Raw genomic sequence first — 25,971 nt, forward strand, 5'->3', positions numbered from 1 at the left:
TTTGCTGTAAATGGCAAGCTATGACACGAGAAGCTCCTCTGCCGGAGTTCAGTCTATTCAGATAATATTCAGTCTCACCTTTTCAAGGGTAGAGAAATGAGCTCGTGACCAGCGGGTCATCAGTTAAATTGGAAAAACCACCGCAGAGCAGAGTACCCCTCCCTCTGCATTGAGCTAGGCCCTTGACCTTAACTGTATCAATGAAGCTGTACTATGGCCAATAAGATAGACTGCGGTTCAACGGAGCAGCCAGCAGGAGTGAATGAGTGTACTGTGTGAATGGGGAGTTCCTGACAAAGAGAGGTTACCTCTCAACCAGAATACCCAAAATAAATAATGTTTAAAAAAAATAAATTAAAAAAAAAAACACGGGGAATGGACATTACATTTGTAATGTGGGAGACATCTTACTCTTGAAGCTCTCTTGCACTGCCTGCACTTGAACTACCGCCCCTTTATAATGCATATTGCTTGTTTTATATTTTAACTCTTAATTTGTATGCATTTTATCTGCTTTTATGTATCAAATTTCTTATCTATATTTTTTAAATATTCCTTTATATCTGTTTTTATGTGAAACACTGCATGCAATTGTCTTGCTCTGAAGCACCTTGAGCTGCATTTCTTGCATGAAAGGTGCTCTGCAAATAAAGTCGATTATTATTATTATTATTATCTTGTATCCAGTAAATATAGGCTACTTTTGAAATAATCCACATTAATAGATTTTGATTTTTTTTTCAATGAGAAAGGATTAGAAATTACTTATAGCTTTTCCTGTTTAGAAAAATACATAAAGTATTTGTATTTATCTTTCACATTTATTTCTCCAGAAGCCCATAGTTACATCATTGTGAGTAAAATATATTTATGTAAATTAAGTCATAATCTATAAGTACAATGAGTGACAAAGACATGCCACGAGTTACTGTTGGAATATTAAAAACAGTTATAAAACTGAATAAAAAATGTTTTAAGATTACTGGAAAATATTTATAAAAAATAATTACACAGGACTTACATTGAGTTGGCGGCCCGTCTCGGGAGCACTCCACCTTCGCCTAAAATAAGATGTGACAGGCTCCAGCACCAGTACAAAGCGGGGCGTGTTGTAACTTTAAACTTAAAAATTGTGCGGGCTAATACACAAGTGTCTGGTTGGTATTATGTTAAAGAAAAGCTGAACTACTGCACGTTGCAAGCTTGATCAGAAATAGGGATTTGATGGCCGTACCCTTTGGCCAGGGTTCCTGTCAAAACCTGCAAGAGGAATGCCAGACCTTGAACTCTGGAAGCCAAGTACTACACATAGTATATCTAACATCCATCCAGACTGGAAAAACTTTTTATCTCTTTCTGCCTTACTCAAAAACTAAAAAAACGACAACAACAGGGGACTTTACAAATCCACGCATGGCCACCCATGGAGGTCACCATTTAGCAGTCCCACATATATGGTGATACGGGAGAGCTGCGAGTACCTCGACTCTCCTATTAGGACGTTTTTCACTGAGACTGGTCTATTTTTTCTGATCTTCTTTGGCAAAGGCAGTAGAAATATAGTAGAAGCTGCAGAATTGATTAAAAAAACAAAATGAATGTCCAGGGTGTCAGCTGGGATAGGCTCCGCCCCCGTGACCCTGTTCAGGATAAGGCGGGTATAGATAATGGATGCATGGATGTTTCTCAATGCCCATACAGAGGTTAAAACAAGCCAAACTGAATGCTTGTTAATCCTGGCTGTTATTTGTCAGCTCAGCACTGTGTTGTAGTACTTTCTCATTTCACATTGAGTACTCCTGGCTGGGCATCTACTCATCAGATGGTACAACTGTTCAGAATTATGGCCATCAGTGATAAATAGAACGGAACCTTGTGTAAACGTTGCACCTCAATGAGTCTGGCACCCCACCTGATCAGGATACAAACCAACTTTAATTCATTTGTGCATGTTTGTGCACAAAAAATAAAAAATTTAGCTCAAACCATTTTTGAGAAATTCTATATTAAGATTTTGTAGCACAGTGCAACATGTATTTCCAAAATCATCTCCTTTGTTTGTACAGCAGTTCTGCGCAGTTGTGCAAGAAAGATAAACATCCATGCTCCATTATTTTTTTAAGTTAGTACATATTATTTAAATGACATGACGCTCATAACTTGAATTTCATTGAAACAAAAGAAAATATTTTGTTGGAATAAATGTGATAAAAAACACACAGACAAAAAAACCCCACTTCAGAATAATTTATTTGGTTGCCAGAGCTCGTGCTTAAAAAAACGTTTTTGTTTTTTTAATGTTTTTTATTTTGCTTACACAATCATGCACAAAGGATGCACAAACAGATCATGTGGATTGGTGTCCTGCACAGATCTTCTGAGTTAAATTACATTTGAATGTTAGAACGTCTGCAGGCATGGAGGTGTAGAGTATAACGTAGTGATAGCGTTGATGGTTTTTATGTGTATGTTGATGTAATCTATTTCTGTTTGTATTCAATAAAAATAGCATTACAAGTAATTTCCTTCTTTGACATGTATTCTATATGTGCCTCCAGAGCACTACCGTTATAAAAGCTCCCTAAAAATGAATGAACGTTAACAACCCTATCTATAATGGTTGAAAGGTCATTTTAAACGATTACACCACCAATTTCCATAAATAAAGCACCAGATCATTGACGCACATATAAAAGCACCACTGCCAGAAGAAAACTATTGAGTAAACACAGAATAATGTTTCCTTCAAAGCATATAAGAAAAAAAACAAACACTCAACTGTACATAAAGGCAATTTACAGTAGTCAGGGCTGCAGCGTTGTATGCGAGGCATATGCAGCTCTTTTAAATGAGCCCGACCCGCTCAGCCAGTCCTCCACCACTGCAGCAACCTATCTCCTCACATACAGTAGCTGTGGCCCTTTGACCGACCGAGGCTGCACTACCTTCAGAAGCCACATGGTGGCCCCACAGGCTCAACAGTCGCATCTCAAACAGAGCTGAGACCAAACTGCCCAGTGATGTGATTCCAGTGTCCCACAGGCTTGAGTCTAATGGCCCTGGCACCTGAACCCAGGCTTTACATGCAAATCTTTGACTGACAGTTATTCCAGCATCATAATTTCTAATGATGAATTGGCCTTTTGATTATGGACTGGAACAATAGCAAATCAGAATATAATTACATTAAAATTCAAACTAGATGTTCACTGATCACTTGGCAAGTTAGATGGGAAGAAAGATTTAACGCTGTAGCGAAGCACCGGGTTTCTGCTTCAGGTGAGCAAATCTCTGAATTTATGTTGTTTTCAGGAAGTCTGAGTCTGTTTTAACTTTTAACTATATATCGGGACACATTTGAGGTCTCATGGAGTCAAGGCCACCACGACAGCTGACACTGATTTCATGTCCTCATTGATGGTTCTTCAAGCTTAAAAGTCCGGCTATTTTCTGACAGAAAAAAAGTTATATCAATAAAAACAGTCAAAATTCAATCGTATTTCTCCACCCAGAATTATATGCCGGCCGTGTGACGAGGTCTCTGACCCAGAACTTAAGGAGATAACTTTTCAATATTATAAAAACACAAGTGGACATTTATGTGAATAAATATAATGGAAAAAAAAAAAAGCCAATTAATGACATGATTTTAGTTCTTAATGAATCATAATTTATTAACAACATAAACGTGTACTCACATAATTACAAAAAAAAAATTCTTGCTGGGGATACTATGGTACTAACAATGTGACTGTTATAAACATTAGAGGTACATCACTGCTGACAGACTGACGTATCACTCATCAAATCAAACCAATTAAATATCTTATAACATTTTGCCATATTGTCAGAATAAATATTCACGCAAAGACCACTACTGTCACTCCTGCTAAACGTTGTGGTTTTATGGGTTATATTTTGCTCCTACTAACTACATACTGTATACACAATAAAGGAACCTATTATTATGGAGATGGGGCTGTAAGTAACAATTATTCACTGACCTATAGATTATGTATTTATTAATTTTGTAGACAATAAAATGTCAGAAAAAAAAGCAAAAATTCTCAACCAGAGGAAAACATTGTTAAATGTGACTGATGTGATTCCTTCCTCACTTTCAAAAACCTAAAAGTGAAACGGTTTGATAACCTATTGTGGAAATTGTTGCTGATTATGTTTTTATGCATCAACTTATTGATCATGAATATTTTCTGGTCAGAATTAAACATGTTAAAATCAGTCTATTGGGAAATGGAAGAGAAAGTTCTTTATACAGAACCACAATATAAATAAGAGAATGCTGAAACCAAAGAGTGATGAGTGATTTATATTTCAGTAATATATAAAAGTAGTCAAAGACAAACCCACATTGGTCAATAAAGTTTATTGTACCATTGTGGATTGTAAGTTAAGAAAGGTTTTACCACGATGCATCACAGCTAACACTGATATATGGACGTTATGAGGATGAATGATGGCAAATTAGAATTGATTGCAACAGCTGCATAGAAAAGCAATTCTCGACTAGTTTGGTCTTTCTAGTTATTTAATTCATTAAAAATTAGATTTAAAAAAAACCCTCATTGAATCAAACAACCTCAGAATCATGACGGCAATAATTTCCAAAGATGCAAAGCAATGAAAATAAGCTGAAGCTTCAGAATACCAGTCGTTCAGGAACTCACTCACGTTAGACTGTTAATTAGGGATTCTGAAATAGTTGTTTGATAGAGTAGCTTTTAGATCAGGAGATAGTTATTTAGATCATAAGAACGACCGCCTTCATGAAGAGAAAGAACATGAGCGACCAGCTCTAAACTTTTGGGATCATACCTAAGTGCATAGTCTTAATGAGAAATATGTGTCAAGAGGTACTTAGATGTGATTTACACAATGGCTCAGCACATCTGCAAAAACACTTTTTTCTTTTCATACTGAAAGTTAATGAAGCTTCAAGGACATTTTTGATGAGGCAGAAGTGAAATGATAAGTGTGTTTTGATGAGATAAGACTGAATGACTTTTAAAATGTGTAAACACTTTTTCTTTCAGATAAAGGATGCGTTGCTTTAAAGGAAAACACATGTGACATACGTTTTACAGCCAGAGTCAAAGTTGTTGGCGACCGCTGATGCCGCTTGCCTTCACCTTTTCTTCACATTTGATTCCTTTTCAGCCCTGAAATCCTGCCGCACACACTTAAAGTCCTGATTGATGCGCCTCGCAAAGAAGTTGCTGCAATTGAAAAAGACAAAAACGGGACAACTGAAGGGCTAAATTCTTTTCATACCTCATTTAATCATCCAGGTATTCAGTGCTGCCTGAATGTGACTGCTCGGTTTTGTTCCGTGACGACGTGCTGCTGTATAGCTTCACCGATCACCCTGCTTTGATGTTGAACGTGTGCAGGGAAATGATTGACCGATATAACGGGAGAAAGGTGGTCATGTTTGGAGCTCTGGTGATTGATGTGATGCTGCAGTGTCAGTATTTGTGCCTCCATCTCCTGATCTTGCACACACACTTCCACACTTGAGTGTACAACGTGCCACTGTGGCTGTTGAAGCTGTTTGCCTGTGGCTCTGTTTATGCTGCACGGTCTCTGGCTTTCTGTCATTCATTATATTGGCCCAGTTGCAGCTGTGCTAGCTGTAGCCATGCAGCACCTCCCTACTTAAAGAGGAGCAGCGAGCAGTAGATGTTCGGGGAGCTTCCTGTATGCAGACAGGACCTTGTTTCTCAGAACAGCAGAGGGCTCTCAACCACTGTGGATGCTTCCTCCATTCATCTGTCTTTTCTTCTGACTGTTTTCATACATCATGTGCTGTCACCACTTAACTGAATCCTCCTCTTTCAGTACGTCGTATCTTTTCTCCCTCCGGCTGAATGATGCCCTTTGAGCTTTGCTTCTTTTATGCATGTCGTCAACTCTGTGTTTTAGAAATTACATGCCTTTACAATTAAATTGTTTTCCGAGTTCGGTTCACTCGATCGTGTTCACAGCCATTCTATTTCTAATGAACGATGCACCGCATTTATAAACTGCAGCAGTCAGCAGGATGAGGTTGAGTTGGTCTACAAACCACATAGCTGTCATACCAGAGGCTGGCAGGCACGTTCACACTCCTGTCTTTAAGTTCAGACAACAGAAGCCCTTCTCGTAAAGTTCAGAGAGGTTTTAATTCAATGGAAGTAAAAACTTTGAATCTGAAGTCACTGTGGACGTATTCTGTATCGACGACAATCTTTGCCCAACATCGATTAATTAAGCTTCTAAACACAACTGTAAAAAGCAGAGAAATGCTAATGTCAGTCAGGTGGATATTGTAGAACAAGTCTGTTTCCTCCAGCGTACAGCAGAGCACAGTTTAAAGGTTGTACACTCTGTACCGAACCATGCATGTGTTGTTGCTGGTTGCAGGCCGCTAGCTTCAGTTCCCACGTTGTTTAATTAGCAGATGTACTCGTGGCCATTAGTGTGTTGGTTTGAAATGAGGTGCATTGTTGCTATCTTGAGTGGAAAGTGGTTGATTGATGAGCATCAGCCTGGTCTTAAACGTGAAAGTGTGCCCGTCCACGCCTAGTTTCAACACCAACTCACCCATGGGTGCTCACAAGTGCTTTCTCTACAAACAACACGAGGTGGACGGGAGGACACCGACGGCGTTGGTCTGAAACCAGCAAAGACACTCGCTTGGTGTTTAGCAGTGAGAGGAAGACAGAGAACTAATTACAAAGGCTTTGAACCAGGCGCTCCACTGGGGACCATCGTTATCATCCAACACACCAGCAACAGGGGATTTGGACCAGCCTCAAATACTTTATATGGATATATAGTTATGATTTCCCCTTGTGGAATCAGTAAAGTATATCTATCTATGATCTATCTATTATCTATCTATCTATCTATCTATCTATCTATCTATCTATCTATCTATCTATCTATCTATCTATCTATCTATCTATCTATCTATCTATCTATCTATCAATCTATCTATCTATCTATCTATCTATCTATCTATCTATCTATCTATCTATCTATTATCTATCTATCTATCTATCTATTATCTATCTATCTATCTATCTATCTATCTATCTATCTATCTATCTATCTATCTATCTATTATCTATCTATCTATCTATCTATCTATCTATCTATCTATCTATCTATCTATCTATCTATCTATCTATCTATCTATCTATCTATCTATCTATCTATCTATCTATCTATCTATCTATCTATCTATCTATCTATCTATCTATCTATCTATCTATCTATCTATCTATCTATCTATCTATCTATCTATCTATCTATCTATCTATCTATCTATCTATCTATCTATCTATCTATCTATCTATCTATCTATCTATCTATCTATCTATCTATCTATCTATCTATCTATCTATCTATCTATCTATCTATCTATCTATCTATCTATCTATCTATCTATCTATCTATCTATCTATCTATCTATCTATCTATCTATCTATCTATCTATCTATCTATCTATCTATCTATCTATCTATCTATCTATCTATCTATCTATCTATCTATCTATCTATCTATCTATCTATCTATCTATCTATCTATCTATCTATCTATCTATCTATCTATCTATCTATCTATCTATCTATCTATCTATCTATCTATCTATCTATCTATCTATCTATCTATCTATCTATCTATCTATCTATCTATCTATCTATCTATCTATCTATCTATCTATCTATCTATCTATCTATCTATCTATCTATCTATCTATCTATCTATCTATCTATCTATCTATCTATCTATCTATCTATCTATCTATCTATCTATCTATCTATCTATCTATCTATCTATCTATCTATCTATCTATCTATCTATCTATCTATCTATCTATCTATCTATCTATCTATCTATCTATCTATCTATCTATCTATCTATCTATCTATCTATCTATCTATCTATCTATCTATCTATCTATCTATCTATCTATCTATCTATCTATCTATCTATCTATCTATCTATCTATCTATCTATCTATCTATCTATCTATCTATCTATCTATCTATCTATCTATCTATCTATCTATCTATCTATCTATCTATCTATCTATCTATCTATCTATCTATCTATCTATCTATCTATCTATCTATCTATCTATCTATCTATCTATCTATCTATCTATCTATCTATCTATCTATCTATCTATCTATCTATCTATCTATCTATCTATCTATCTATCTATCTATCTATCTATCTATCTATCTATCTATCTATCTATCTATCTATCTATCTATCTATCTATCTATCTATCTATCTATCTATCTATCTATCTATCTATCTATCTATCTATCTATCTATCTATCTATCTATCTATCTATCTATCTATCTATCTATCTATCTATCTATCTATCTATCTATCTATCTATCTATCTATCTATCTATCTATCTATCTATCTATCTATCTATCTATCTATCTATCTATCTATCTATCTATCTATCTATCTATCTATCTATCTATCTATCTATCTATCTATCTATCTATCTATCTATCTATCTATCTATCTATCTATCTATCTATCTATCTATCTATCTATCTATCTATCTATCTATCTATCTATCTATCTATCTATCTATCTATCTATCTATCTATCTATCTATTATCTATCTATCTATCTATCTATCTATCTATCTATCTATCTATCTATCTATCTATCTATCTATCTATTATCTATCTATCTATCTATCTATCTATCTTGCGCTTTGATTGTAAAAATAAAACTCAGTTTGTGTTGACATCCATTTTTTATTTATTTGTGTCGTGTTAGTTTAAAACATTTATTCCCCACGTTGATATAAAACTTCATTCAGTTTATTGTTTCCTTCGAACTGTATTTGCTGTTGTAGTTCAGTTGTTCATGAAGCCACCAGGTCTTTGTGGCACATCTCATTGTCTTCATTGTTATTCTTTATCCAAGTTTAGTCCTAATTCTTAATATTGTAATTGTTGTCCTGTTGTAAATACATCAAATGTGTGCAATTTACTAAAAGCCAGTGGCTCATAGTGTCGTGTTAAAAGTAACATCAGTGGTTTCTAATCTTTGTGTACTGTCAGGTTGTCATGCCCTAGTTTTATAACAATATTACAGCATTAATGAATTAAAATATTTTGCCGTGAGCACATATGAAGTTTATTTGCTGCACAGCAACTAACGTGGACTAATCCAACAAATGCTCCATTTTCTCCTGTTTAATGAAAAGTATAAAATCTTTTTTTTAAGATATGTAAAACTATTGTTGACCCTTTTTAATTACTCCATGACAGTAGGACCCAACGGGCTCAGAGCTCTGACGGGGTGGTAAAGTTACAAGTACTGAGTTAGACTAATGTTTTGTTGGGTTTTGAGCTGTTGACAATTTGAAAAAGAAATAACTCCTATCCTTTAATTATTAATACGTATAAGTATCTCTGTAGAACGGTCTCATTCGATGCTCTTCCTCTGTGAGCTTGTCTTGGGGACTGAGAGAGAAATCCTTTGAAACCCTGAGTGATGGAGAACAAGGCCTCCCAGCACCATCGAACAGGTCCTCCCTGCCAACACGCTGCTGAAGGCTCCTCCAGCGCTGCAGCAACAATCTGATGCATTTCTTTATCAGCCTTTACAGTTAAGATGAGGTTAAACAGAGCAGCGCAGCCTCACAGTCAAAACGGTCGTGTTTCCAAACACTCCCAAAAGATTTTTCACAATATAGAAAAAAATAAAAATAAAAAATAAAAAAAAAATCCATCTGTGTTGTGAGAAATGGTGGGCTGAGTGGGGAGAGAGGCTAAGATTAAAAAAACACGATTTATTTTCAAAGCTTTTATGATGCTTTCTATTGTTCCCCTCATGCTTCAGTCTGGATGCACACTGACAAAGGGGATGTAACTGTTGCAGACATACAAAGGAACTGCTCAAATTACACCTGTGACAATTACTACAGCAAGGCCCGCTGTCGGTGGGACAAAAGAGTGTTATCTAAAACTACTCACAGAGAATGTACAGAAAAAAATCAATTACTGCTGAGGCTTTGTTGCAGGTTTTAGGCTGTCTGGTACGTCAACAGCATATTAGTATAACAGCGCTGAGATATTTTCTGTCTTTAAAGTGCCAAAATTACACATAGTGCCATGAATACAAATAACCTCTGAGCTATACATTAGTCACTTTTCCAACTACATTCACAAGATGTCTTTATTCCACACCATCATATAATAAGATGACTTATTACTAAATGAATTGCGGCAACATTGCAAATATCAAACGGTTTTTCTTACAAGATTTAAACCTGCAAAACATGGACTGGAACATCGTTGAGCCGAGCTGCTGGCAGGAAGGCAGACGATGATGTCGCTCCACGCACCTTGAAAACCTGCTGTTTCACACAGATATTAAACAGACTCAACACATGCAAATGAGTGTAAGGAATGGTAGCAGTGAAGGAGAGAACCAGTCAATCATCTGGTTGACAGCCCGTTGTAGACAATGCCTGCAGAAAACAAACGACTGTGGAGTGAAAACAACACAATTAGCTACCTTCCATATCATCAGATATCAGCACACGTCCATATCAGAGGCTTCAGTAGTTCTCTACTGTCCAAACAGTCCATGAACCCAAACAGCCACTTTTCTCTCACCAAAACAAACAGTCCTGAATTCAGCTCTATTTTCAGCAGTTGGATCCATATTTGGTGCAATTGCTTCATTGTTGGTTTTTGACTTCATGAAAATGAATTAAAAAACTCCAGCTTCATCTTATCTGTCACCGTTTTTCTTTTTTTCTTTTCAATGTAGATATATTCATTCAGCTGCAAAATGCCACCTCCTCTCAGTTAACCTAGCTGTGCCCCGTCTGTTGCACATTAGCTGAGAAGATTATGTTGAAGCCCTCAGTACCCATTAACAATAGAGTTGTCACTGGCCTGAGAACACAGGGTCCCAACACCACAAACCAACACACACAATTAATCCCAATTATTAGCTCAGTTGTCAAAACTGCTCAAAGTTAAAACCCAACGTGTAAACTTCAACAGCTCCGATGAAGCTTAATTGGTCGGGAGGTTTGTTTTCACAACACCATCCGTAACTGGAAGCTCTCAGTATTTATAAGGCACCAAGGATTTTTAACCAAAGGGGGGGGGAAAGCAGGATAAAAATTCCACACTTGCAGTGAAAACAGCGCTCAACCATTTTTGAGCTCAGCTGCCAGCGTAGCTCTCTGTCATAGACGGAAACAAGCTCTTTATTTGGAGGGTTCAAGAACAGCTTGCTCCCTCACTGAGGAACATAATCACCACATTTGTAAACGTAAAGCAGAGCTTTGAATATAACCATTCATCCTGAGTTCCCATGTTGTCGCTCAGACATCAGGGCTCTCCAAGGCCTGCACTCTCCCAGCAACCCACCTAAGGCCTGCACTCTCCCAGCAACCCACCTTGTATTAGACAAGCTAAAAGGCTTTGCCACAAAGTGCCGAGCAGCCCTGGGTCCTACTCACAGGACCACTGACAGACAACTTATAGCAATTACAGCAGGCTTTAATACAACTATAGGCAGAGCGTGGTTTGTCCTGTTTGTGTTACTGTTTAACTCTGTGTTCCACGGTCATATTGTGCTTTCACTGAAAAGCTGAACTGGTCTGGTGTTACCCAGAAGGGTCGCAGACCCAACGCCAAACACGCTTCACAGCTCCGTAGCACAAAGTCAGTGTAACGTCCGGCTGAGACGATAGACCGGGTCGTCGTCCGAAGAATTCAGAGCGAGCGAGTGGGCATGTCGGAGTCGTTTAATATCAGGTGACTGTGTGGAACCGGACTAATGCAAATATCTGGGTGGTGGTGAACAGGAAGAGTCATTTGCAGCAGCCAAAATGTAGAAATTGGACCGACAATGACGTTCCAGAAATGTTCACGTTTGGGGCCAGAACCAACATCAGAAACAGCAAGAGACTGAAAACATGAGTGTAAATAAAATACTGCTATTTCTGCAGCCTACTTTTGTGTCATGCACGCGATACCCAGGTGAGAAAGCAAACTGGTGATTTCTTGCAGGTGAGAATGCATCTGACACGGATGATTTCCTGTTGGGTGTATGTGATCGGCTCGGTCCGGAGAATCAGGGCTGTACCAGGAAACACCTATTTTAGAGGATGTTGGCATCTGAGCAGGACTCATGACAAAAGTAACTATTTCCTGTCTAGAAATAAGGAGAAAAATACCCCCTTTCATTCTGTCCGACCATCCTAAACAGTTCTGGGTTTGATTTGATTTCCCAGGACACATTTATTTCCAACCAGACTTTGAATACTCTCAAAGGAAACCGCAATGTTAAAATAATGAAAACTGGTCACATTGCAGCACAAGTAAGAGTCCAGCCTTTCAGATGGCGATGAAGCCGGTTGTGTAAAAACGGTGACTGTAATGGTGAGGATACAATTCAAATTTATTTATATAGAGCTAAACCACAACATAAGTCATCCCCAGCCACTCTACATAGTAAAGACTCAGATTATTATAAAAAGACACACATGAAGAAATGTATATTCAAATCAGAAAATTCCTGCCAGGCGGTCTGATGTGATTTTATTAAGTTGATGACAGCTGCCACACATCAGCCGGATTCACCAACGTTTGGTCAAACACCGATGTGTCGTACTGCAGTGCAATTTGTGAGTATATTACATTATGGAGATTTAGATATTTAATTATCCGGTTTGAGTGGCTGGAACAGAATTTGAGGCATCAGTACGTTGAACTTCAGCTCCAACAGGATGAAGGCTACTTGGTTTGGGGAAAAAAAATAATTTCTGCATCTGATCTCTTACAGGTGCTGTTTGTATAATGTCATTATGTCATACATGAGCTGATTCCCCGTGAATAGTAATATAATTTTTAAACTTACAGAAGAGCTATCAGCTGTAATAGAATATAATAAATATACAGTGGATTGCTTTGTCTTCATCCTAAAAAAAAGATTCAATACTACTGACCCTGAATTTGAAAATCATTTGAAGGGTTCAACATTGTGTTTAAGTTTAAGTTAAGTCAACTTGAGAATGGCCAACAGTATGATTAAACTAATTACTTCAATATAAAGGGTCTTCTGGAGTTCCGCAAAGCTACGTGTTGGGCCCACTTTTGATTATTTTTTTAAGCTTTCCAAAACATTAACTTTTATTTGATGATAACTCGATTTTTTTTTTTTTTTGGTACTGCATCAACAAGTGGAAAAAAAAAAATTAAGAACAGTTTATTTGTTTAAACTTGAACAATCTTCACCTGTTGATTGATTACACTTAATGAATTGATAAAGCAGATAAAGTAATTTTTTTAGCTCACATATACATCATGTCGAAGCATAGACCAGGTAGGGGTCTCTAAGGTGAATAATTGGAGTTGAATTTCATATAATATGTAATATAATGTAGTTTCTACTTGTTATAGATCTATTAAATGACCCATTTGGTGAAGTCGGGTCTCTTTTGGTCTTTTTTGGTCGCTCCGAGCACCCGTACCGTAACACCACGGATAGTCACGCACTTACAATCCTAGAGGAGGCTAGCTGGACCGGTTTGGTTTGAACACATGACACGGAGCTAAAATGTTAAAAACACATGAGAACATGGATATCTTTGATCATCAGAAATCTTTGATCAACAGATATCTTTGTTCATCAGATATCTTTGTTCCTCAGATATCTTTGTTCATCAGATATCTTTGTTCATCAGATATCTTTGTTCATCAAATATCTTTGTTCATCAGATACCTTTGTTCATCAGATATCTTTGTTCATCAGATATCTTTGTTCATCAGATATCTTTGTTCATCAGATATCTTTGTTCATCAGATATCTTTGTTCATCAGATATCTTTGTTCCAACCGGACTGAGCTAGCTGATCAGTTTAGTGTTTCTATGTTCTGTATTTATTCAGTTGGAGACTAGAAATCCTCTCTGTTGCTAGGTGGTTGCTAAGGGTCAGACTACTTCCTGGAATAGGAAACATTACACACATTACATGAGAGTCTACTGATGCAACTGATTGTTTTCCAGCTGTTAGTCATAGCCCATATGTTGCCCTGGAAACGGAGATCAGGCTAACAAAAAGTTGGCTATTTAGAGAGGGAATTGCTCCACAATATGAACACATTTAGATTATATATTTTAAAACTAAAAACTAAAACTTTAGTTGGTAACTTTTTGTATAATCGTAATATTACATAATTAATATCTCTTAATAATAGAACATCTAGAACAGTCTGGTAAGTTCTAAGAAATGACACCAATTTACTGTAAAGATAGTGATGCTGGTCTCTTACTGTGAGGAAGTATAGAGGAAATAAATGAAATATAACAATCGGAAATGTAACTTTAAAAGTGACCGAAAGATTAGAATTTGACATGTCTGCAACAACAGCAGAGGTCTCTGCAGAGCCCGTGTGTTTTTCTTGGTATGGTGGTGTGATCATGTATAACAGCATGTTTTGGAAGCTGTGCCATGTTTCTATTGTAGTGCAGCAATATTGTGTGCAGACACATCCAGTGATCAATACTTCAGTATTGTATGTTCACCTTCACTCACCTGCTATCAATCTAATCTGATGCACCTTTATCATACGTCCCGCCCACCGATAGCTGTAACCTGACTGCACCACAGGCCTGTCAATCAAACAGACACGCCCCCAAAAACAGGTCTTCTTGAATTTTCTTTTCTAATGAATGAGGGATTATTTTCAGATGGACCTCCAGAAAACTAATAAGAAGGAGTGACTTTAGCTAACAACACCGAGATAACTGATGGACACATTTTATTCACTTTGGATTTGATGAGAGAAGTTGAATGGGAGTCTATGGAGCCGGAGGCTTTTTGGAGCCGACCTCTAGTGGCACTCGCTGGTATTGCAGCTGAAGACACTTCTGGATCAGAACCATTTTACAGACCTGAAGCTACGAACACTTTTATATCCAGTCTGTAGTTTATATCCAGTCTGTAGTTTTATATCCAGTTTGTAGTTTTATATCCAGTCTGTAATTTTATATCCAGTCTGTAGTTTTATATCCAGTTTGTAGTTTTATATCCAGTCTGTAGTTTTATATCCAGTCTGTAGTTTTATATCCAGTCTGTGGTTTTATATCCAGTCTGTAGTTTTATATCCAGTCTGTAGTTTTATATCCAGTCTGTGGTTTTATATCCAGTCTCTAGTTTTATATCCAGTCTGTAGTTTTATATCCAGTCTGTGGTTTTATATCCAGTCTCTAGTTTTATATCCAGTCTGTAGTTTTATATCCAGTCTCTAGTTTTATATCCAGTCTGTAGTTTTATATTCAGTCTGTGGTTTTATATCCAGTCTGTAGTTGTATATCCAGTCTGTAGTTTTATATCTAGTCTATGGTTGTATATCCAGTCTGTAGTTGTATATTCAGTCTGTGGTTTTATATCCAGTCTGTAGTTTTATATCCAGCCTGTAGTTTTAGATCCAGTCTGTGGTTTTAGATCCAGTCTGTAGTTGTATATCCAGTCTGTAGTTGTATATCCAGTCTGTAGTTTTATATCCAGTCTGTAGTTGTATATCCAGTCTGTGGTTTTAGATCCAGTCTGTAGTTGTATATCCAGTCTGTAGTTTTATATCCAGTCTGTAGTTGTATATCCAGTCTGTAGTTTTATGTCCAGTCTGTAGTTGTATATCCAGTCTGTAGTTTTATATCCAGTCTGTAGTTTACAGACAAAGTGTAAAAGCTATTTGGAATGATTTGGTTTTCTGCCTTTGATCTTCATCTAAGTCACAAATACAGACAAACATAATGTGCCCAACCTTATCTAACTCATCTAATTTAACTAACTTATTTAACTTATCTAATTTGTTGAAATTATCTAATTTATCAAAATTATGAAGTTATCAAATTAATCAAATTAATCAAATTAATCTAATTTATCTAATTCCCGTTCAAACCTCCTTTGCCAGTAAAACGTAAGAATCGTGTCTCTGAACTGCTCCAGCTCAGATTCTCCAGCTTTCTGTTGGAAACAGTTCTCAAAGGAACATTTCACCATATTCCACATTTGGGATAATAATAATAATAATAATAATAATAATAATAATAATAATAATAATAATAATAATAATAATAATAATAATGTTTTAATGTTGGTATGCAGTGACGCTTTTACTCCTCACATGGTGATGTTTGTTTTTCCCAAACAGTTTAACCTGAGTTTCATCAGTTCCCACGTTGTTAGTGTGTCGAGGTGTTCTGTGTCTGTGGCAAAGGTCCGTTTGTGTGACTGCAGGCTGATGAATATCTCTGGAAAGAGTTCAAACGTAATCTCATTGAGATTACTTCAGCGTGAAAGTAATCTCTTTCTAATCTCTTTGTAATCCTTGTCACCTCAAAATAAATCAACATTTCCTACTTTTCTGGCCACTTTGTATGAGCCTCCATCCTTCTGCATATTGTCCATACATCAAGGTCTTTAAAGTCCTAAATTACAAAATTGATCTTTTCATACTGCGGTCAAAAAGCAACTAATTCCTCAGTGTGGCGGTTTATCCAGCGCCTCCCTGCACTTCCCCTACATGTGACTAAATGTATCATCACCAATCACATCACCCACATTTATATTTTACAAAAACAAAAACTCGACAGTTTCTCCAAAGACAGATGATTTAAGAAAACACAATGGACAAGATCATGTAAACCAAGTGTAGCTGTTGGACATCACCGGTCAACCCTTCCAGCACACCTCCCGTCAGACTGAGCAACATAACGGCTGATTATTCTGTCAACAAATACAATGCTTTCCCTTTATTTTACTCATAATTTCATGAAGTATTAAAATTGGAAGACGTTCTTTGGAGCCCCCAAAAGGCTTCTGTTTGGTTATAATGGTCAATTTAATTTTCTGGAGTTATATATTGTTATTAGCATCCAGATCTGCTCTGATCCAGGATACTCAAACTGTTACCTGCAAATGAAAACGCTCAGTATCACATTAGTGGAGACTGAAATATAAATTTGTGTGTTGTTTCTGGTATTTGTACAATTCACATTTGTTCATTATTTTACAAGGAAAATGCAATTAGGAATGTTTTCTCACATTTTTCGGATTTACCCATTGAAATTCCTTTCATAGTTAAATTGGTGTTCTAAAAAGATATGACCTGCGTCTGTAAAGTATTCATGCAGTATTTCTGTCCACTGAGTATGTGATATTTCTGGGGTTGTCCTGAACACATTGGTCTTTTCTCTTCCTCAGCTATTGTATGCAGCAGAGAGGCCAAGACGCTGCGTCCTCAATCTATTTCCCAGGCTGCTGCTCTGCACCACAGCTTGCGAAGCCCACGTCCCCTTTAGTCGCTCCCTTTTTAGCCTCCTTTTTACCTTCCTCAAACAATGGATCCTGCCCCACTTCAAGCAGCAGCCCCCCAAACACTGCGTGAATAAAGTTAGTCCAACATGCAGCCCTTAAACCCACCCTGAGACTGCTGCCGGGCAGCCACACTCGCAGAATTGTTTGTTAATAGTCCAATTAGATAATTGCCATCTTTCACTCCTTTTCCTCTCTGTTTCCCATAAAGGCATGAATGGCACTCAGGGAGGGGGGCAGCTTGAAGAGGGCTTCTGGCCAGCTAAGGTGACAAGAAGGGCCAGAGAATGTTCCTTGCACTGGGCCACTGGTTTGAATTGAATCATTGTGGCCTAATCAATGGTCTTATTGGATTACTGGCCACTGCTGTGTTCAGAGATATTGTTGCACTGACAATGAAAATAGCCAAGAGTTGGTGATTGGGTGGGTGGGTAGTGGGCTGGAGGGCGAGCGGTGGAGAGCGGTAGGGGCCATTGCAGGGGTAAGCATGTGTGAGAGAGAGTGGAGGCAGCCGAAGCACTAATGACAAGTTTTGTTCCCCTTTTTTGTCTTTTTCCAACGCGCAGGTTAAGATTATGGGCGCTGAAGATGGCTCCTGGAGCAGTCTGAATGCTGAATGCTGAAGGATGTGGCGTTCGGATCTCGCCGGGTCGCTCTGCGTAGCTCTCTGACTGAACGCGGGACGACAGGAAACTTTAACCCAACGGCGGTGGAAGAAGATCGGATCGGCACCGTAGATTCTGCTGGATGTGGATTTGTTGGTTCTCCTCTCCACGTATCTCTCTCTCTCCCTCTCTGGCTCTCCTCCGGTGTCTTTCGCCTACAATAGCGTAGCGGCGAGATCCTCACATTGCAGTAATCCGCTGATTGGTGAGAGAGCCGAAGGGAAGAAGGGGTTCAAAGTTCGCTGACATGCTGCGACAATCAGGTGTGCTGTGAAAAGTCGGAGGGAAAATGTCTGCAGACGGAAGAATGAAGCGCCCGGGAACTTTTTTGGGCTCTGCGAGAGTCGTACCTCTGTGATTGTGTGCGTTCAGAAAGGCTCGGTTGCGAGACGAGACCAATCATTTGTCTTGATTCCCTGGGCTGAGAGCAGGCAAACCGAGGGGGACGGGACCAGCAAACCCCTCCATCAAGACCTGATCTATTTCCCCAAACAATTTAGTGTATTCATGAGGTTACGCAAATGTGGAGGCAGCAAAATTACCGTAATCAATCGAAACAGCGAGTGCGCCTCCATGGCTGATTATTTGGAGATCATCTATCAGCCTGATGTCTATGTAACGAGGAAAGGGGGGCATTGAATTACTGTTGAGTTTCACTGAGAAGTCCATGATCATTGGGCACGGGAGTTTGGTCAGTGATAATAGGGCTCCTCGGTCGGGCGACGGAAGTATTTCACCAAGCATTAGATATCTGACTCTGCACAGTTGAAAGGTGCTGTTTTGAAACTCAAACCCACTCTGTCCAGACCAGCTGCTGCGCCGCGTCCTCCGTAATCTACATTTTTGTTTTTCACCTGACAAAGGAAAAAAAGAAAGAGGTGGACAAGCCGCAGGTCTGAGAGGATAAACTGAGCATGGAGGTCAGGTACAACCAAGAGATGGAAGGGATGGTGCTGAAGAATGGACAAAAGGAGGGGAAGGATTCCCAGGGCAGCTTGTCCAAAAGCTTCCTGAAGGAGCAGCAGGACTCCTTTTCCCCTTCTGGAGCCGTGGACAGCTGCGAGAAGAGCCGAGGGAGCGCCGGCGACCCCGACTACTGCCGCAGGATCCTCGTCCGAGGTAAGCCTTCTGCCTGCCTTCCTTTTCTTTTCCTACTTTTTCTTCCCAATACTTTCGAGCTCGTACGGATTCATCGGAGGAAACATTTCCTGTTCGACATTTTAGAATCTTATAAATGAGACAATCTTAAAGTTGTGAAATGAACCTTTGTAATGTCACACAGGTTGTTTATACGAACAGAGAATCTTTTTCTTTCAGGGCAATTTTGCTAAACATTAAATTTAACAGATAAAAATCAGTTATAATGAGTTGTTTTGTTCTGTTTGTTTGAATTGTACACTTACAGCAATACAGTAAGAGAACTAAATTATCCACCATGAAAAAATTAAAAAGACCTTTCAGACTTAATGTTAAACTATTCAAAACATTTTAATGCTGATAATTAAAATGACTAAATGACTTATATTATGCAGTGTAAATCTTAATATGTGCTTGGTAATGCCTACAGGGTTTACACTTTCAGGGTGATAAATATTAAAATCATTCATATTTAAATACAGAAAACAGTTTGTTTTTAGAAATATTTCATGTCAACAAATCATACGTGGTGATGTGTATGAGAGGGAATTGCTCAGATAATAACTTACGTAATTTCCTTAATGAAGTGTTGGCCCAACACGAAGTGTGTATGAAAACAAACTATAAATATGGTGAAACCGAGGATTAGTCACGCAGGGTATGATGAGACACCGAGGCCTAAAATCTAGAAAAAAGTTGTCCCTTCAAATTCTTTATTGGACGTCAATTTTTTTTTTTACATCCCACATATTTGTGATTTTTTTTTTTTTATTATTTTTTTTTTTTAAATAATGAAATAATAATGAATTAAATTCCTGCAGCACAGCAGGGACTTTTAGCATTTACAACAGAATAATTTGACACAATTCTCAATTTAAACCTAAATCTTAAAAAAAGAAAACTGGAAGGAATGAGATTTATTATTCTAACAGACATTTTAATGTCAACACACTGATGTAATTTGTGTTTTGTGCTGGATTACATTAATATGGAAAAGGAACCACAACATATTCAGGCACTTTTATTTAATGTTTATTTAATAATCTTTTTTTTTTTTTTAGGTGCACAGATTTTAACATATTGTTTAAATTTATGTCAAAATAACAAAATTGCTGAATTTTCAGTTTTCTGTTCCTGGTATTTAATCTGGACTGATATTTTCCAATTTAATAATCTACAGTGTTGTGAACTCATTAATGTATTAAATGATTTAAACAGGATTTGGCTCCATATACATCATGTTACACTTAAATGGAACTCATCATTATTAATTCTCAAAATCTCCACTGTGTTACGTATACTATTACTACTATTACTACTACTACTACTACTACTACTACTACTACCAATAATAATAATAATAATAATAATAATAATAATAATAATAATAATAATAATAATAATAATAACACAAAACCTGTTCACACCTAGATGACTTTGTTTGTGAGTATTTCATTTGAAGTGCTCCTCGTCTCAGATGCTAAAGGCTCCATCCGGGAGATCATTCTGCCGAAGGGTTTGGATTTGGACCGGCCCAAGCGAACCCGCACCTCCTTCACGGCCGAGCAGCTGTACCGGTTGGAGATGGAGTTTCAGAGGTGCCAGTATGTGGTCGGGAGGGAGCGGACAGAACTGGCCCGGCAGCTCAACCTGTCTGAAACTCAGGTATGCGATTCTTCCCATCAGCTCCTATCACAATTAAAAAGGAATTCATTTGTTGTGAAGTGGAAGATATTTTTCTGCAGACGGAGAAAACTGAAATAGAAATAAAGTGATACATTTTTTAGTCTTTTACCAAATATGACTTTGTATTTGGACTTCAGATGATCGTGGACGATCTATTCAGACTTTCTTTGTCACAGGAAGAAAATGAATTTACCTGCATAATCTAATTAATTAATTTAATTTGTGGGCACATAAATAATTATGTATGAATCAATTTAATAAGCAGCTGTATATTTTAAAGGTGCAATCAATCTCTGCCTGTGTAATTTAAAGAGATACTCACATATGTAATTACATTTCTAATCAAAGAAATATGAATTTTGTTTCATAGCTGATTCTGACTAACAAATAAAGTCCTGTTTTACAAACATTATGCAGAACAAACCTGTGAAGGAATCATAAAAAAATTTAAAAAAAAAATAAACAGGCTCACGATGATTTGAGTGCTGCAGTGATAAATTTGAATCCCAATTTTTTGGTTCAATTTTATTCCCCCCTTTTAAAGTAAATGTAATGAGCTGGGATGTTTGAGATGTGATGCGGTGGCGGTCCAGGTGCTGTGTTGGTTCTGGTCTGAGCTGCCTGCACACGTCCTCGTCATGTCATATGTTTGGTGTCAGCAGCGGGTCACACAGTGTCCGCGACGGTGACCTGCGTTTGACACCAGATTCCTCAGCTCGTCGCCCAGCCGCTCGGCTCTTTAAGCCTCGCTGCATCTTTCAGCTATTGTTGCATTTATCTTTGATTTTTAAAATGATGCCATCGCCGCCCTCGGCTCGGTCTTTGGTGTGAATGTCTCGGCTCGGTCTTTGGTGTGAATGTCTCCTGGCTTTCAGTTGGGCTGAAGCAGCCTGACCTTGAGAGGAAGTCTGCAAGAGGTCAACCTTTTCCTCACAAAATGACATCACACTCTTCCTTTCAATAACACCTATGGAAATCTCACTCTCCTATTTGCTTTAACATTTAGAATTTTAAATGTTTTAAGGTTCAGTTTTATATTTTTTTCATGCAAAGTCTGAACGAATTAACAGTCCTAAAGGGTTATTTTGCTCAGATAAAGGTTATATTACGTTAATCTGAGCCACTTTCCACCCGAAGCAGGACAAAGCCAGGATGTTCTTCCACCATCTGCTCATGAGACGCCTTTTAATGACTGCGTGGTGACATTAACATGTTGTTCTCTGGCCCTCAGAGCTTCTTGCATTAAGGAATAACAGCCTTTTGCATGCGCTCACCTAATCATCTTTGTTTGAGCGGCCAGCTTCATCTGGTGGTCTGATAATGTCGCCTCTAAAACCAACCACATGTTCCTTCTGAGCGGTTTTTATGTTGGACGGAGCGGAAAGGCTTCTTCTCTTTAATGTGAAATGGATGTTAACAGCCTGCAAAGAGTTAAACCACCTACTGAAGTAAAAATGGGAAAAGAATATTCAAATGTGATTGGCCCAGCAGCAGGACTAGGCTGCAGGCTGGCTGCTGATTGGTACGTGTACATTTTGTTCCAAGTGAAAACAGTCAGGTGTTTTATTGGAGACTTACAGGTACAATTATAGAAAAACCTGTATTTGTTTTTGGGTTTTGAAATGTATTAAAATCTGTGTGAAACTGAACTCTGAATATTTTAAAATGGACATGTTGAACCTGATTTAATAAGCATAAGCTTAGTGCACATAGTTAAATCAGTTGTATCACTAAGACTGCATTATTATTATTATTATTATTATTTAGTTCTTATGTATGGGAACATGATTATTAAGGTTTCATACTTCAGAACCGGCTGAATGTTCAATTTACTGTGCACACAGGAGGTTTGGACATTTTTACATTTTCAGTTCATCAATTGTAGATATTTTCTCAAAACCAGATCTGGCAGCATTTTCTTTTTCTTTTTTTAAGAATCAAATCGTATATTTTTGATTTCTTAATCTTTCAGAGATTCTCTAACTGGGGACGTTGAACCTTCATTTTCAGACTCAGTGGTGCTAAATTAAAAGAAGGTGCAAGTTATTGAAGTCAGAGTTAATGGTGGCCATTTTGAATGTGGAGGTACAGAGACTGGAAATTTGCAGTGACTCAAACCTCCTAAAAGTCTGTTTAGTAAGTTTAGTAAATAAATAATTTCTATACCACAACTATGAAGCATAATAACTACAATCAACAAGTAATAAAACACACCGTTATTTTGCCTGTTTTATGTTAACAGAACCTCTGGTAGTAAAGCAGCCGTTTACATGAGAACGGAAATCTGTGAGCAAGTTTTGATTGAATTAACTTCCTGTCGGTCGTCACGGTCGGCGCTCACCTCCACGACGAAACACAATCACTGCATCTTCTGATCACTTACAGCCGACAGCCATTATCTGGTGTGAGTGTGTGTGTGTGTGTGTGTGTGTGTGTGTGTGTGTGTGTGTGTGTGTGTGTGTGTGTGTGTGTGATTTGCCAACGAGAGCGATCATCCTAATCTTTAAAGTCACACTATTGTACAGTTCATGGTGCAATTACTAATTACTAATAAGTAGTGATATTATCAGATTATGACTCCACGATGGTCACAGGCCTTTTAACAAAGTGAATTATAGCAGACTTCTTCCTGTTACACCGCTGCGCTATATTTAGATGTATTTCTCTATCTGTGGCCCGTCCCATGAAGCAAATATGTAATCATACAGAAAATATTTCTATTTTCCTCAAGCTTCTGTGATCTGTGTTCCTGTCCAGGTGAAAGTCTGGTTCCAGAACCGGCGCACCAAGCAGAAGAAGGACCAGGGGAAGGACTCGGAGCTGCGTTCAGTGGTTTCGGAGACGGCGGCGACCTGCAGCGTCCTCAGACTGCTGGAGCAGGGCCGGCTGCTGACGCCTCCGGGCCTGCCGGGCCTTCTCCCCCACTGCGGCAGCGGCAGCCTGGGCCCCGCCCTGCGCCCGCCCTCCATAGCCATGGCCAGCAATGGCAGCAGCAGCAGCAGCAGCAGCAGCGGCAGCAGCGGCACGGCGGGCGGCAGCCCTCCGCTGCCCGCCGTCACCAGCTCAGGGACCGTGGCGGGCCTGCAGAGCTCCACAGCGGCTCACGGCCTCTTCAGCTTCCCCATGCCCTCCTTACTCAGCGGCGTGGCCACCCGCATCTCCTCCAACCCGCTCTCTATGGCCGGCTCACTGGCTGGAAACCTGCAGGAACTTTCCGCGCGCTACCTGAGCTCCTCTGCCTTCGAGCCTTATTCACGGACCAATGGCAAAGAATCCATGGACAAGAAGATCCTGGAATGATGCTTTGTTTTTACACAGAAGGATTCCTGTTTCCTCCGGACACCGTTCGGTTGTTTTCTCCGTGGTTACCGTCTCCGTTTGGTTCTTTCATCTGTCTGTGTCACATTCTGTAGCAGTTTATGTATTCCAGTTGCACATCTGGCGCCTTGTACAAGCAGGAAAACAAAGACCCACACAAGCTCAGCTAACAAAGACGAGGGTGGCAGTGGAGAGATTTTGCACAAAATGTTCACCCAGGATTTTAACAGGTAGAATTAGAGCGACGTGCTCTAGCACTGTGCTGTGGGCTCTTTAGTGGAGTTCTATTAATTGAGTCGCATTAATCCAAAATAACTATATAAGCAGGCACCCAGAGAATTCAGCTCCCACATACCAGAAGAGCTCAATCACTGCAGGAGAGGTGGTACACAGTGTACAGCGAGAGGCACGGGGACGGTGACAGGATTTGTAAAGTGACGGTACCTTTCTGAACTGTGTTTTATGATTTGATTGTGTTGGGTAGATGCATGTCACCACAGTGAGTAGAAGTAGAGAAAGAAAGCGAGATGTCAAACACCTGAGCAGCGTTTTGTGAGATCCAATTAGAGCGTTTTAAAATGCAGCGTTACGAATGAGCGAGCGTAGCTCGTTTCTCCACGTGCGACTGGGCGAAGGAAAAAAGTGCCTCTGTTTGAAGGTCACTGCAAGGCCAGCGTCAGCGCCACAGCCAACACATTCAACGTGTGAATGCTATCTGCTTATGCAGATGCCTCACAAAGATTCGGCGTACAAAAAGATCTTTTGTAAATTGATTTCTATTAAGTTTGGACCGAACCAAAACATAACCCAGACGAGCTGCTGTCTCAGTCCGATAGTTGAAATGTTCCGTGTTGTTTTCTCTATGGTTTGGTGAAGCTTTTGACATTTTACTACAAAAGTCTTCACTTTGTGGCATTTTCGTAGCTGACGTTTTTCTGTTCCTTATTTTTAGTCTGTGATTTTAATATCACTGTGAGCTCCCAGAGTTTTGGTGTACAGTTTCTATTCTGTGCAAAGAGGAGCTGAGCGCAGGCACGAGCTGCTGAGAGGGAGAAAGGCTTTTCAGCATTAGCAAGCTGCTTGTTTTGTTGAGCACTACAAGGTAACAGGTTTTTCAATCAATAAGACGATATAATAACCGTTCTTGTGCAAAAAATTTCAGAATTCACAGCCTTCAGAAAAGAGTTTGGCAGATTGATGCATGTGGAGCCCGAATGGAATTATTGTAGTATAAAAGTACTAGAAATGACAAATGTACCTTAAAATTGTTATTTTATTGTAAATTATTCAATTCTGTAATTAATAGATTATTAGTATATCTGGAAAATAATGAATGAATGAATGTATTAGAGGGGTTGAGGAATCAATCAAATTCTCTTTGGTGCTGTCGTTGTGAAATATCTTGAAATTTGTGAAACGTGTGGTACAAATGTGCATATATATTATGTATATGGCTGCAGACAAAGACAAGTGTGTTTTCATTTTTCTTTCATACATGTTGCTATGAATCAAGTTATGATAAATTCCATGACTGTTATACCTCATACACCAGCCTGATGTGTATGCTCTTAATTTGATTTCAACTCATTCTTTGACTGAAGTGAAACGACCTGGAACTTGTGCTTAAAAGTTGAACTTATAATATTAACAGGTGAACTAAGAGGTGTAGAAAAGCAGCGATTCGAGCACCAGCAGTCATGACATTGTGATCAGTGAGAAATCTGGAGGAGATTCAATTACGACTGCAAGTAATTATTTTCATCATCATTTATTC

The 25,971-nt window shown here is 38.6% G+C and overlaps 1 protein-coding gene across 1 annotated transcript; it reads left to right on the forward strand.

Annotated features, from left to right (window-relative positions):
* The first annotated feature begins 17,903 nt into the window (after positions 1-17,903).
* On the forward strand, positions 17,904-25,743 carry vax1 (ventral anterior homeobox 1). Its single transcript, XM_069174726.1, has 3 exons — positions 17,904-19,175; positions 20,671-20,858; positions 23,637-25,743. The coding sequence occupies exons 1-3, from the start codon at positions 18,971-18,973 to the stop codon at positions 24,177-24,179; spliced, it is 936 nt and encodes a 311-aa protein (XP_069030827.1). The 5' UTR covers positions 17,904-18,970; the 3' UTR covers positions 24,180-25,743.
* Positions 25,744-25,971: the final 228 nt, after the last annotated feature.

This window comes from Embiotoca jacksoni, unplaced genomic scaffold, assembly GCF_022577435.1.
Source record: "Embiotoca jacksoni isolate LCO1_2020_lvr unplaced genomic scaffold, fEmbJac1.0.p SCAF_60, whole genome shotgun sequence".
In the NCBI taxonomy this organism is placed as follows: domain Eukaryota; kingdom Metazoa; phylum Chordata; class Actinopteri; family Embiotocidae; genus Embiotoca; species Embiotoca jacksoni.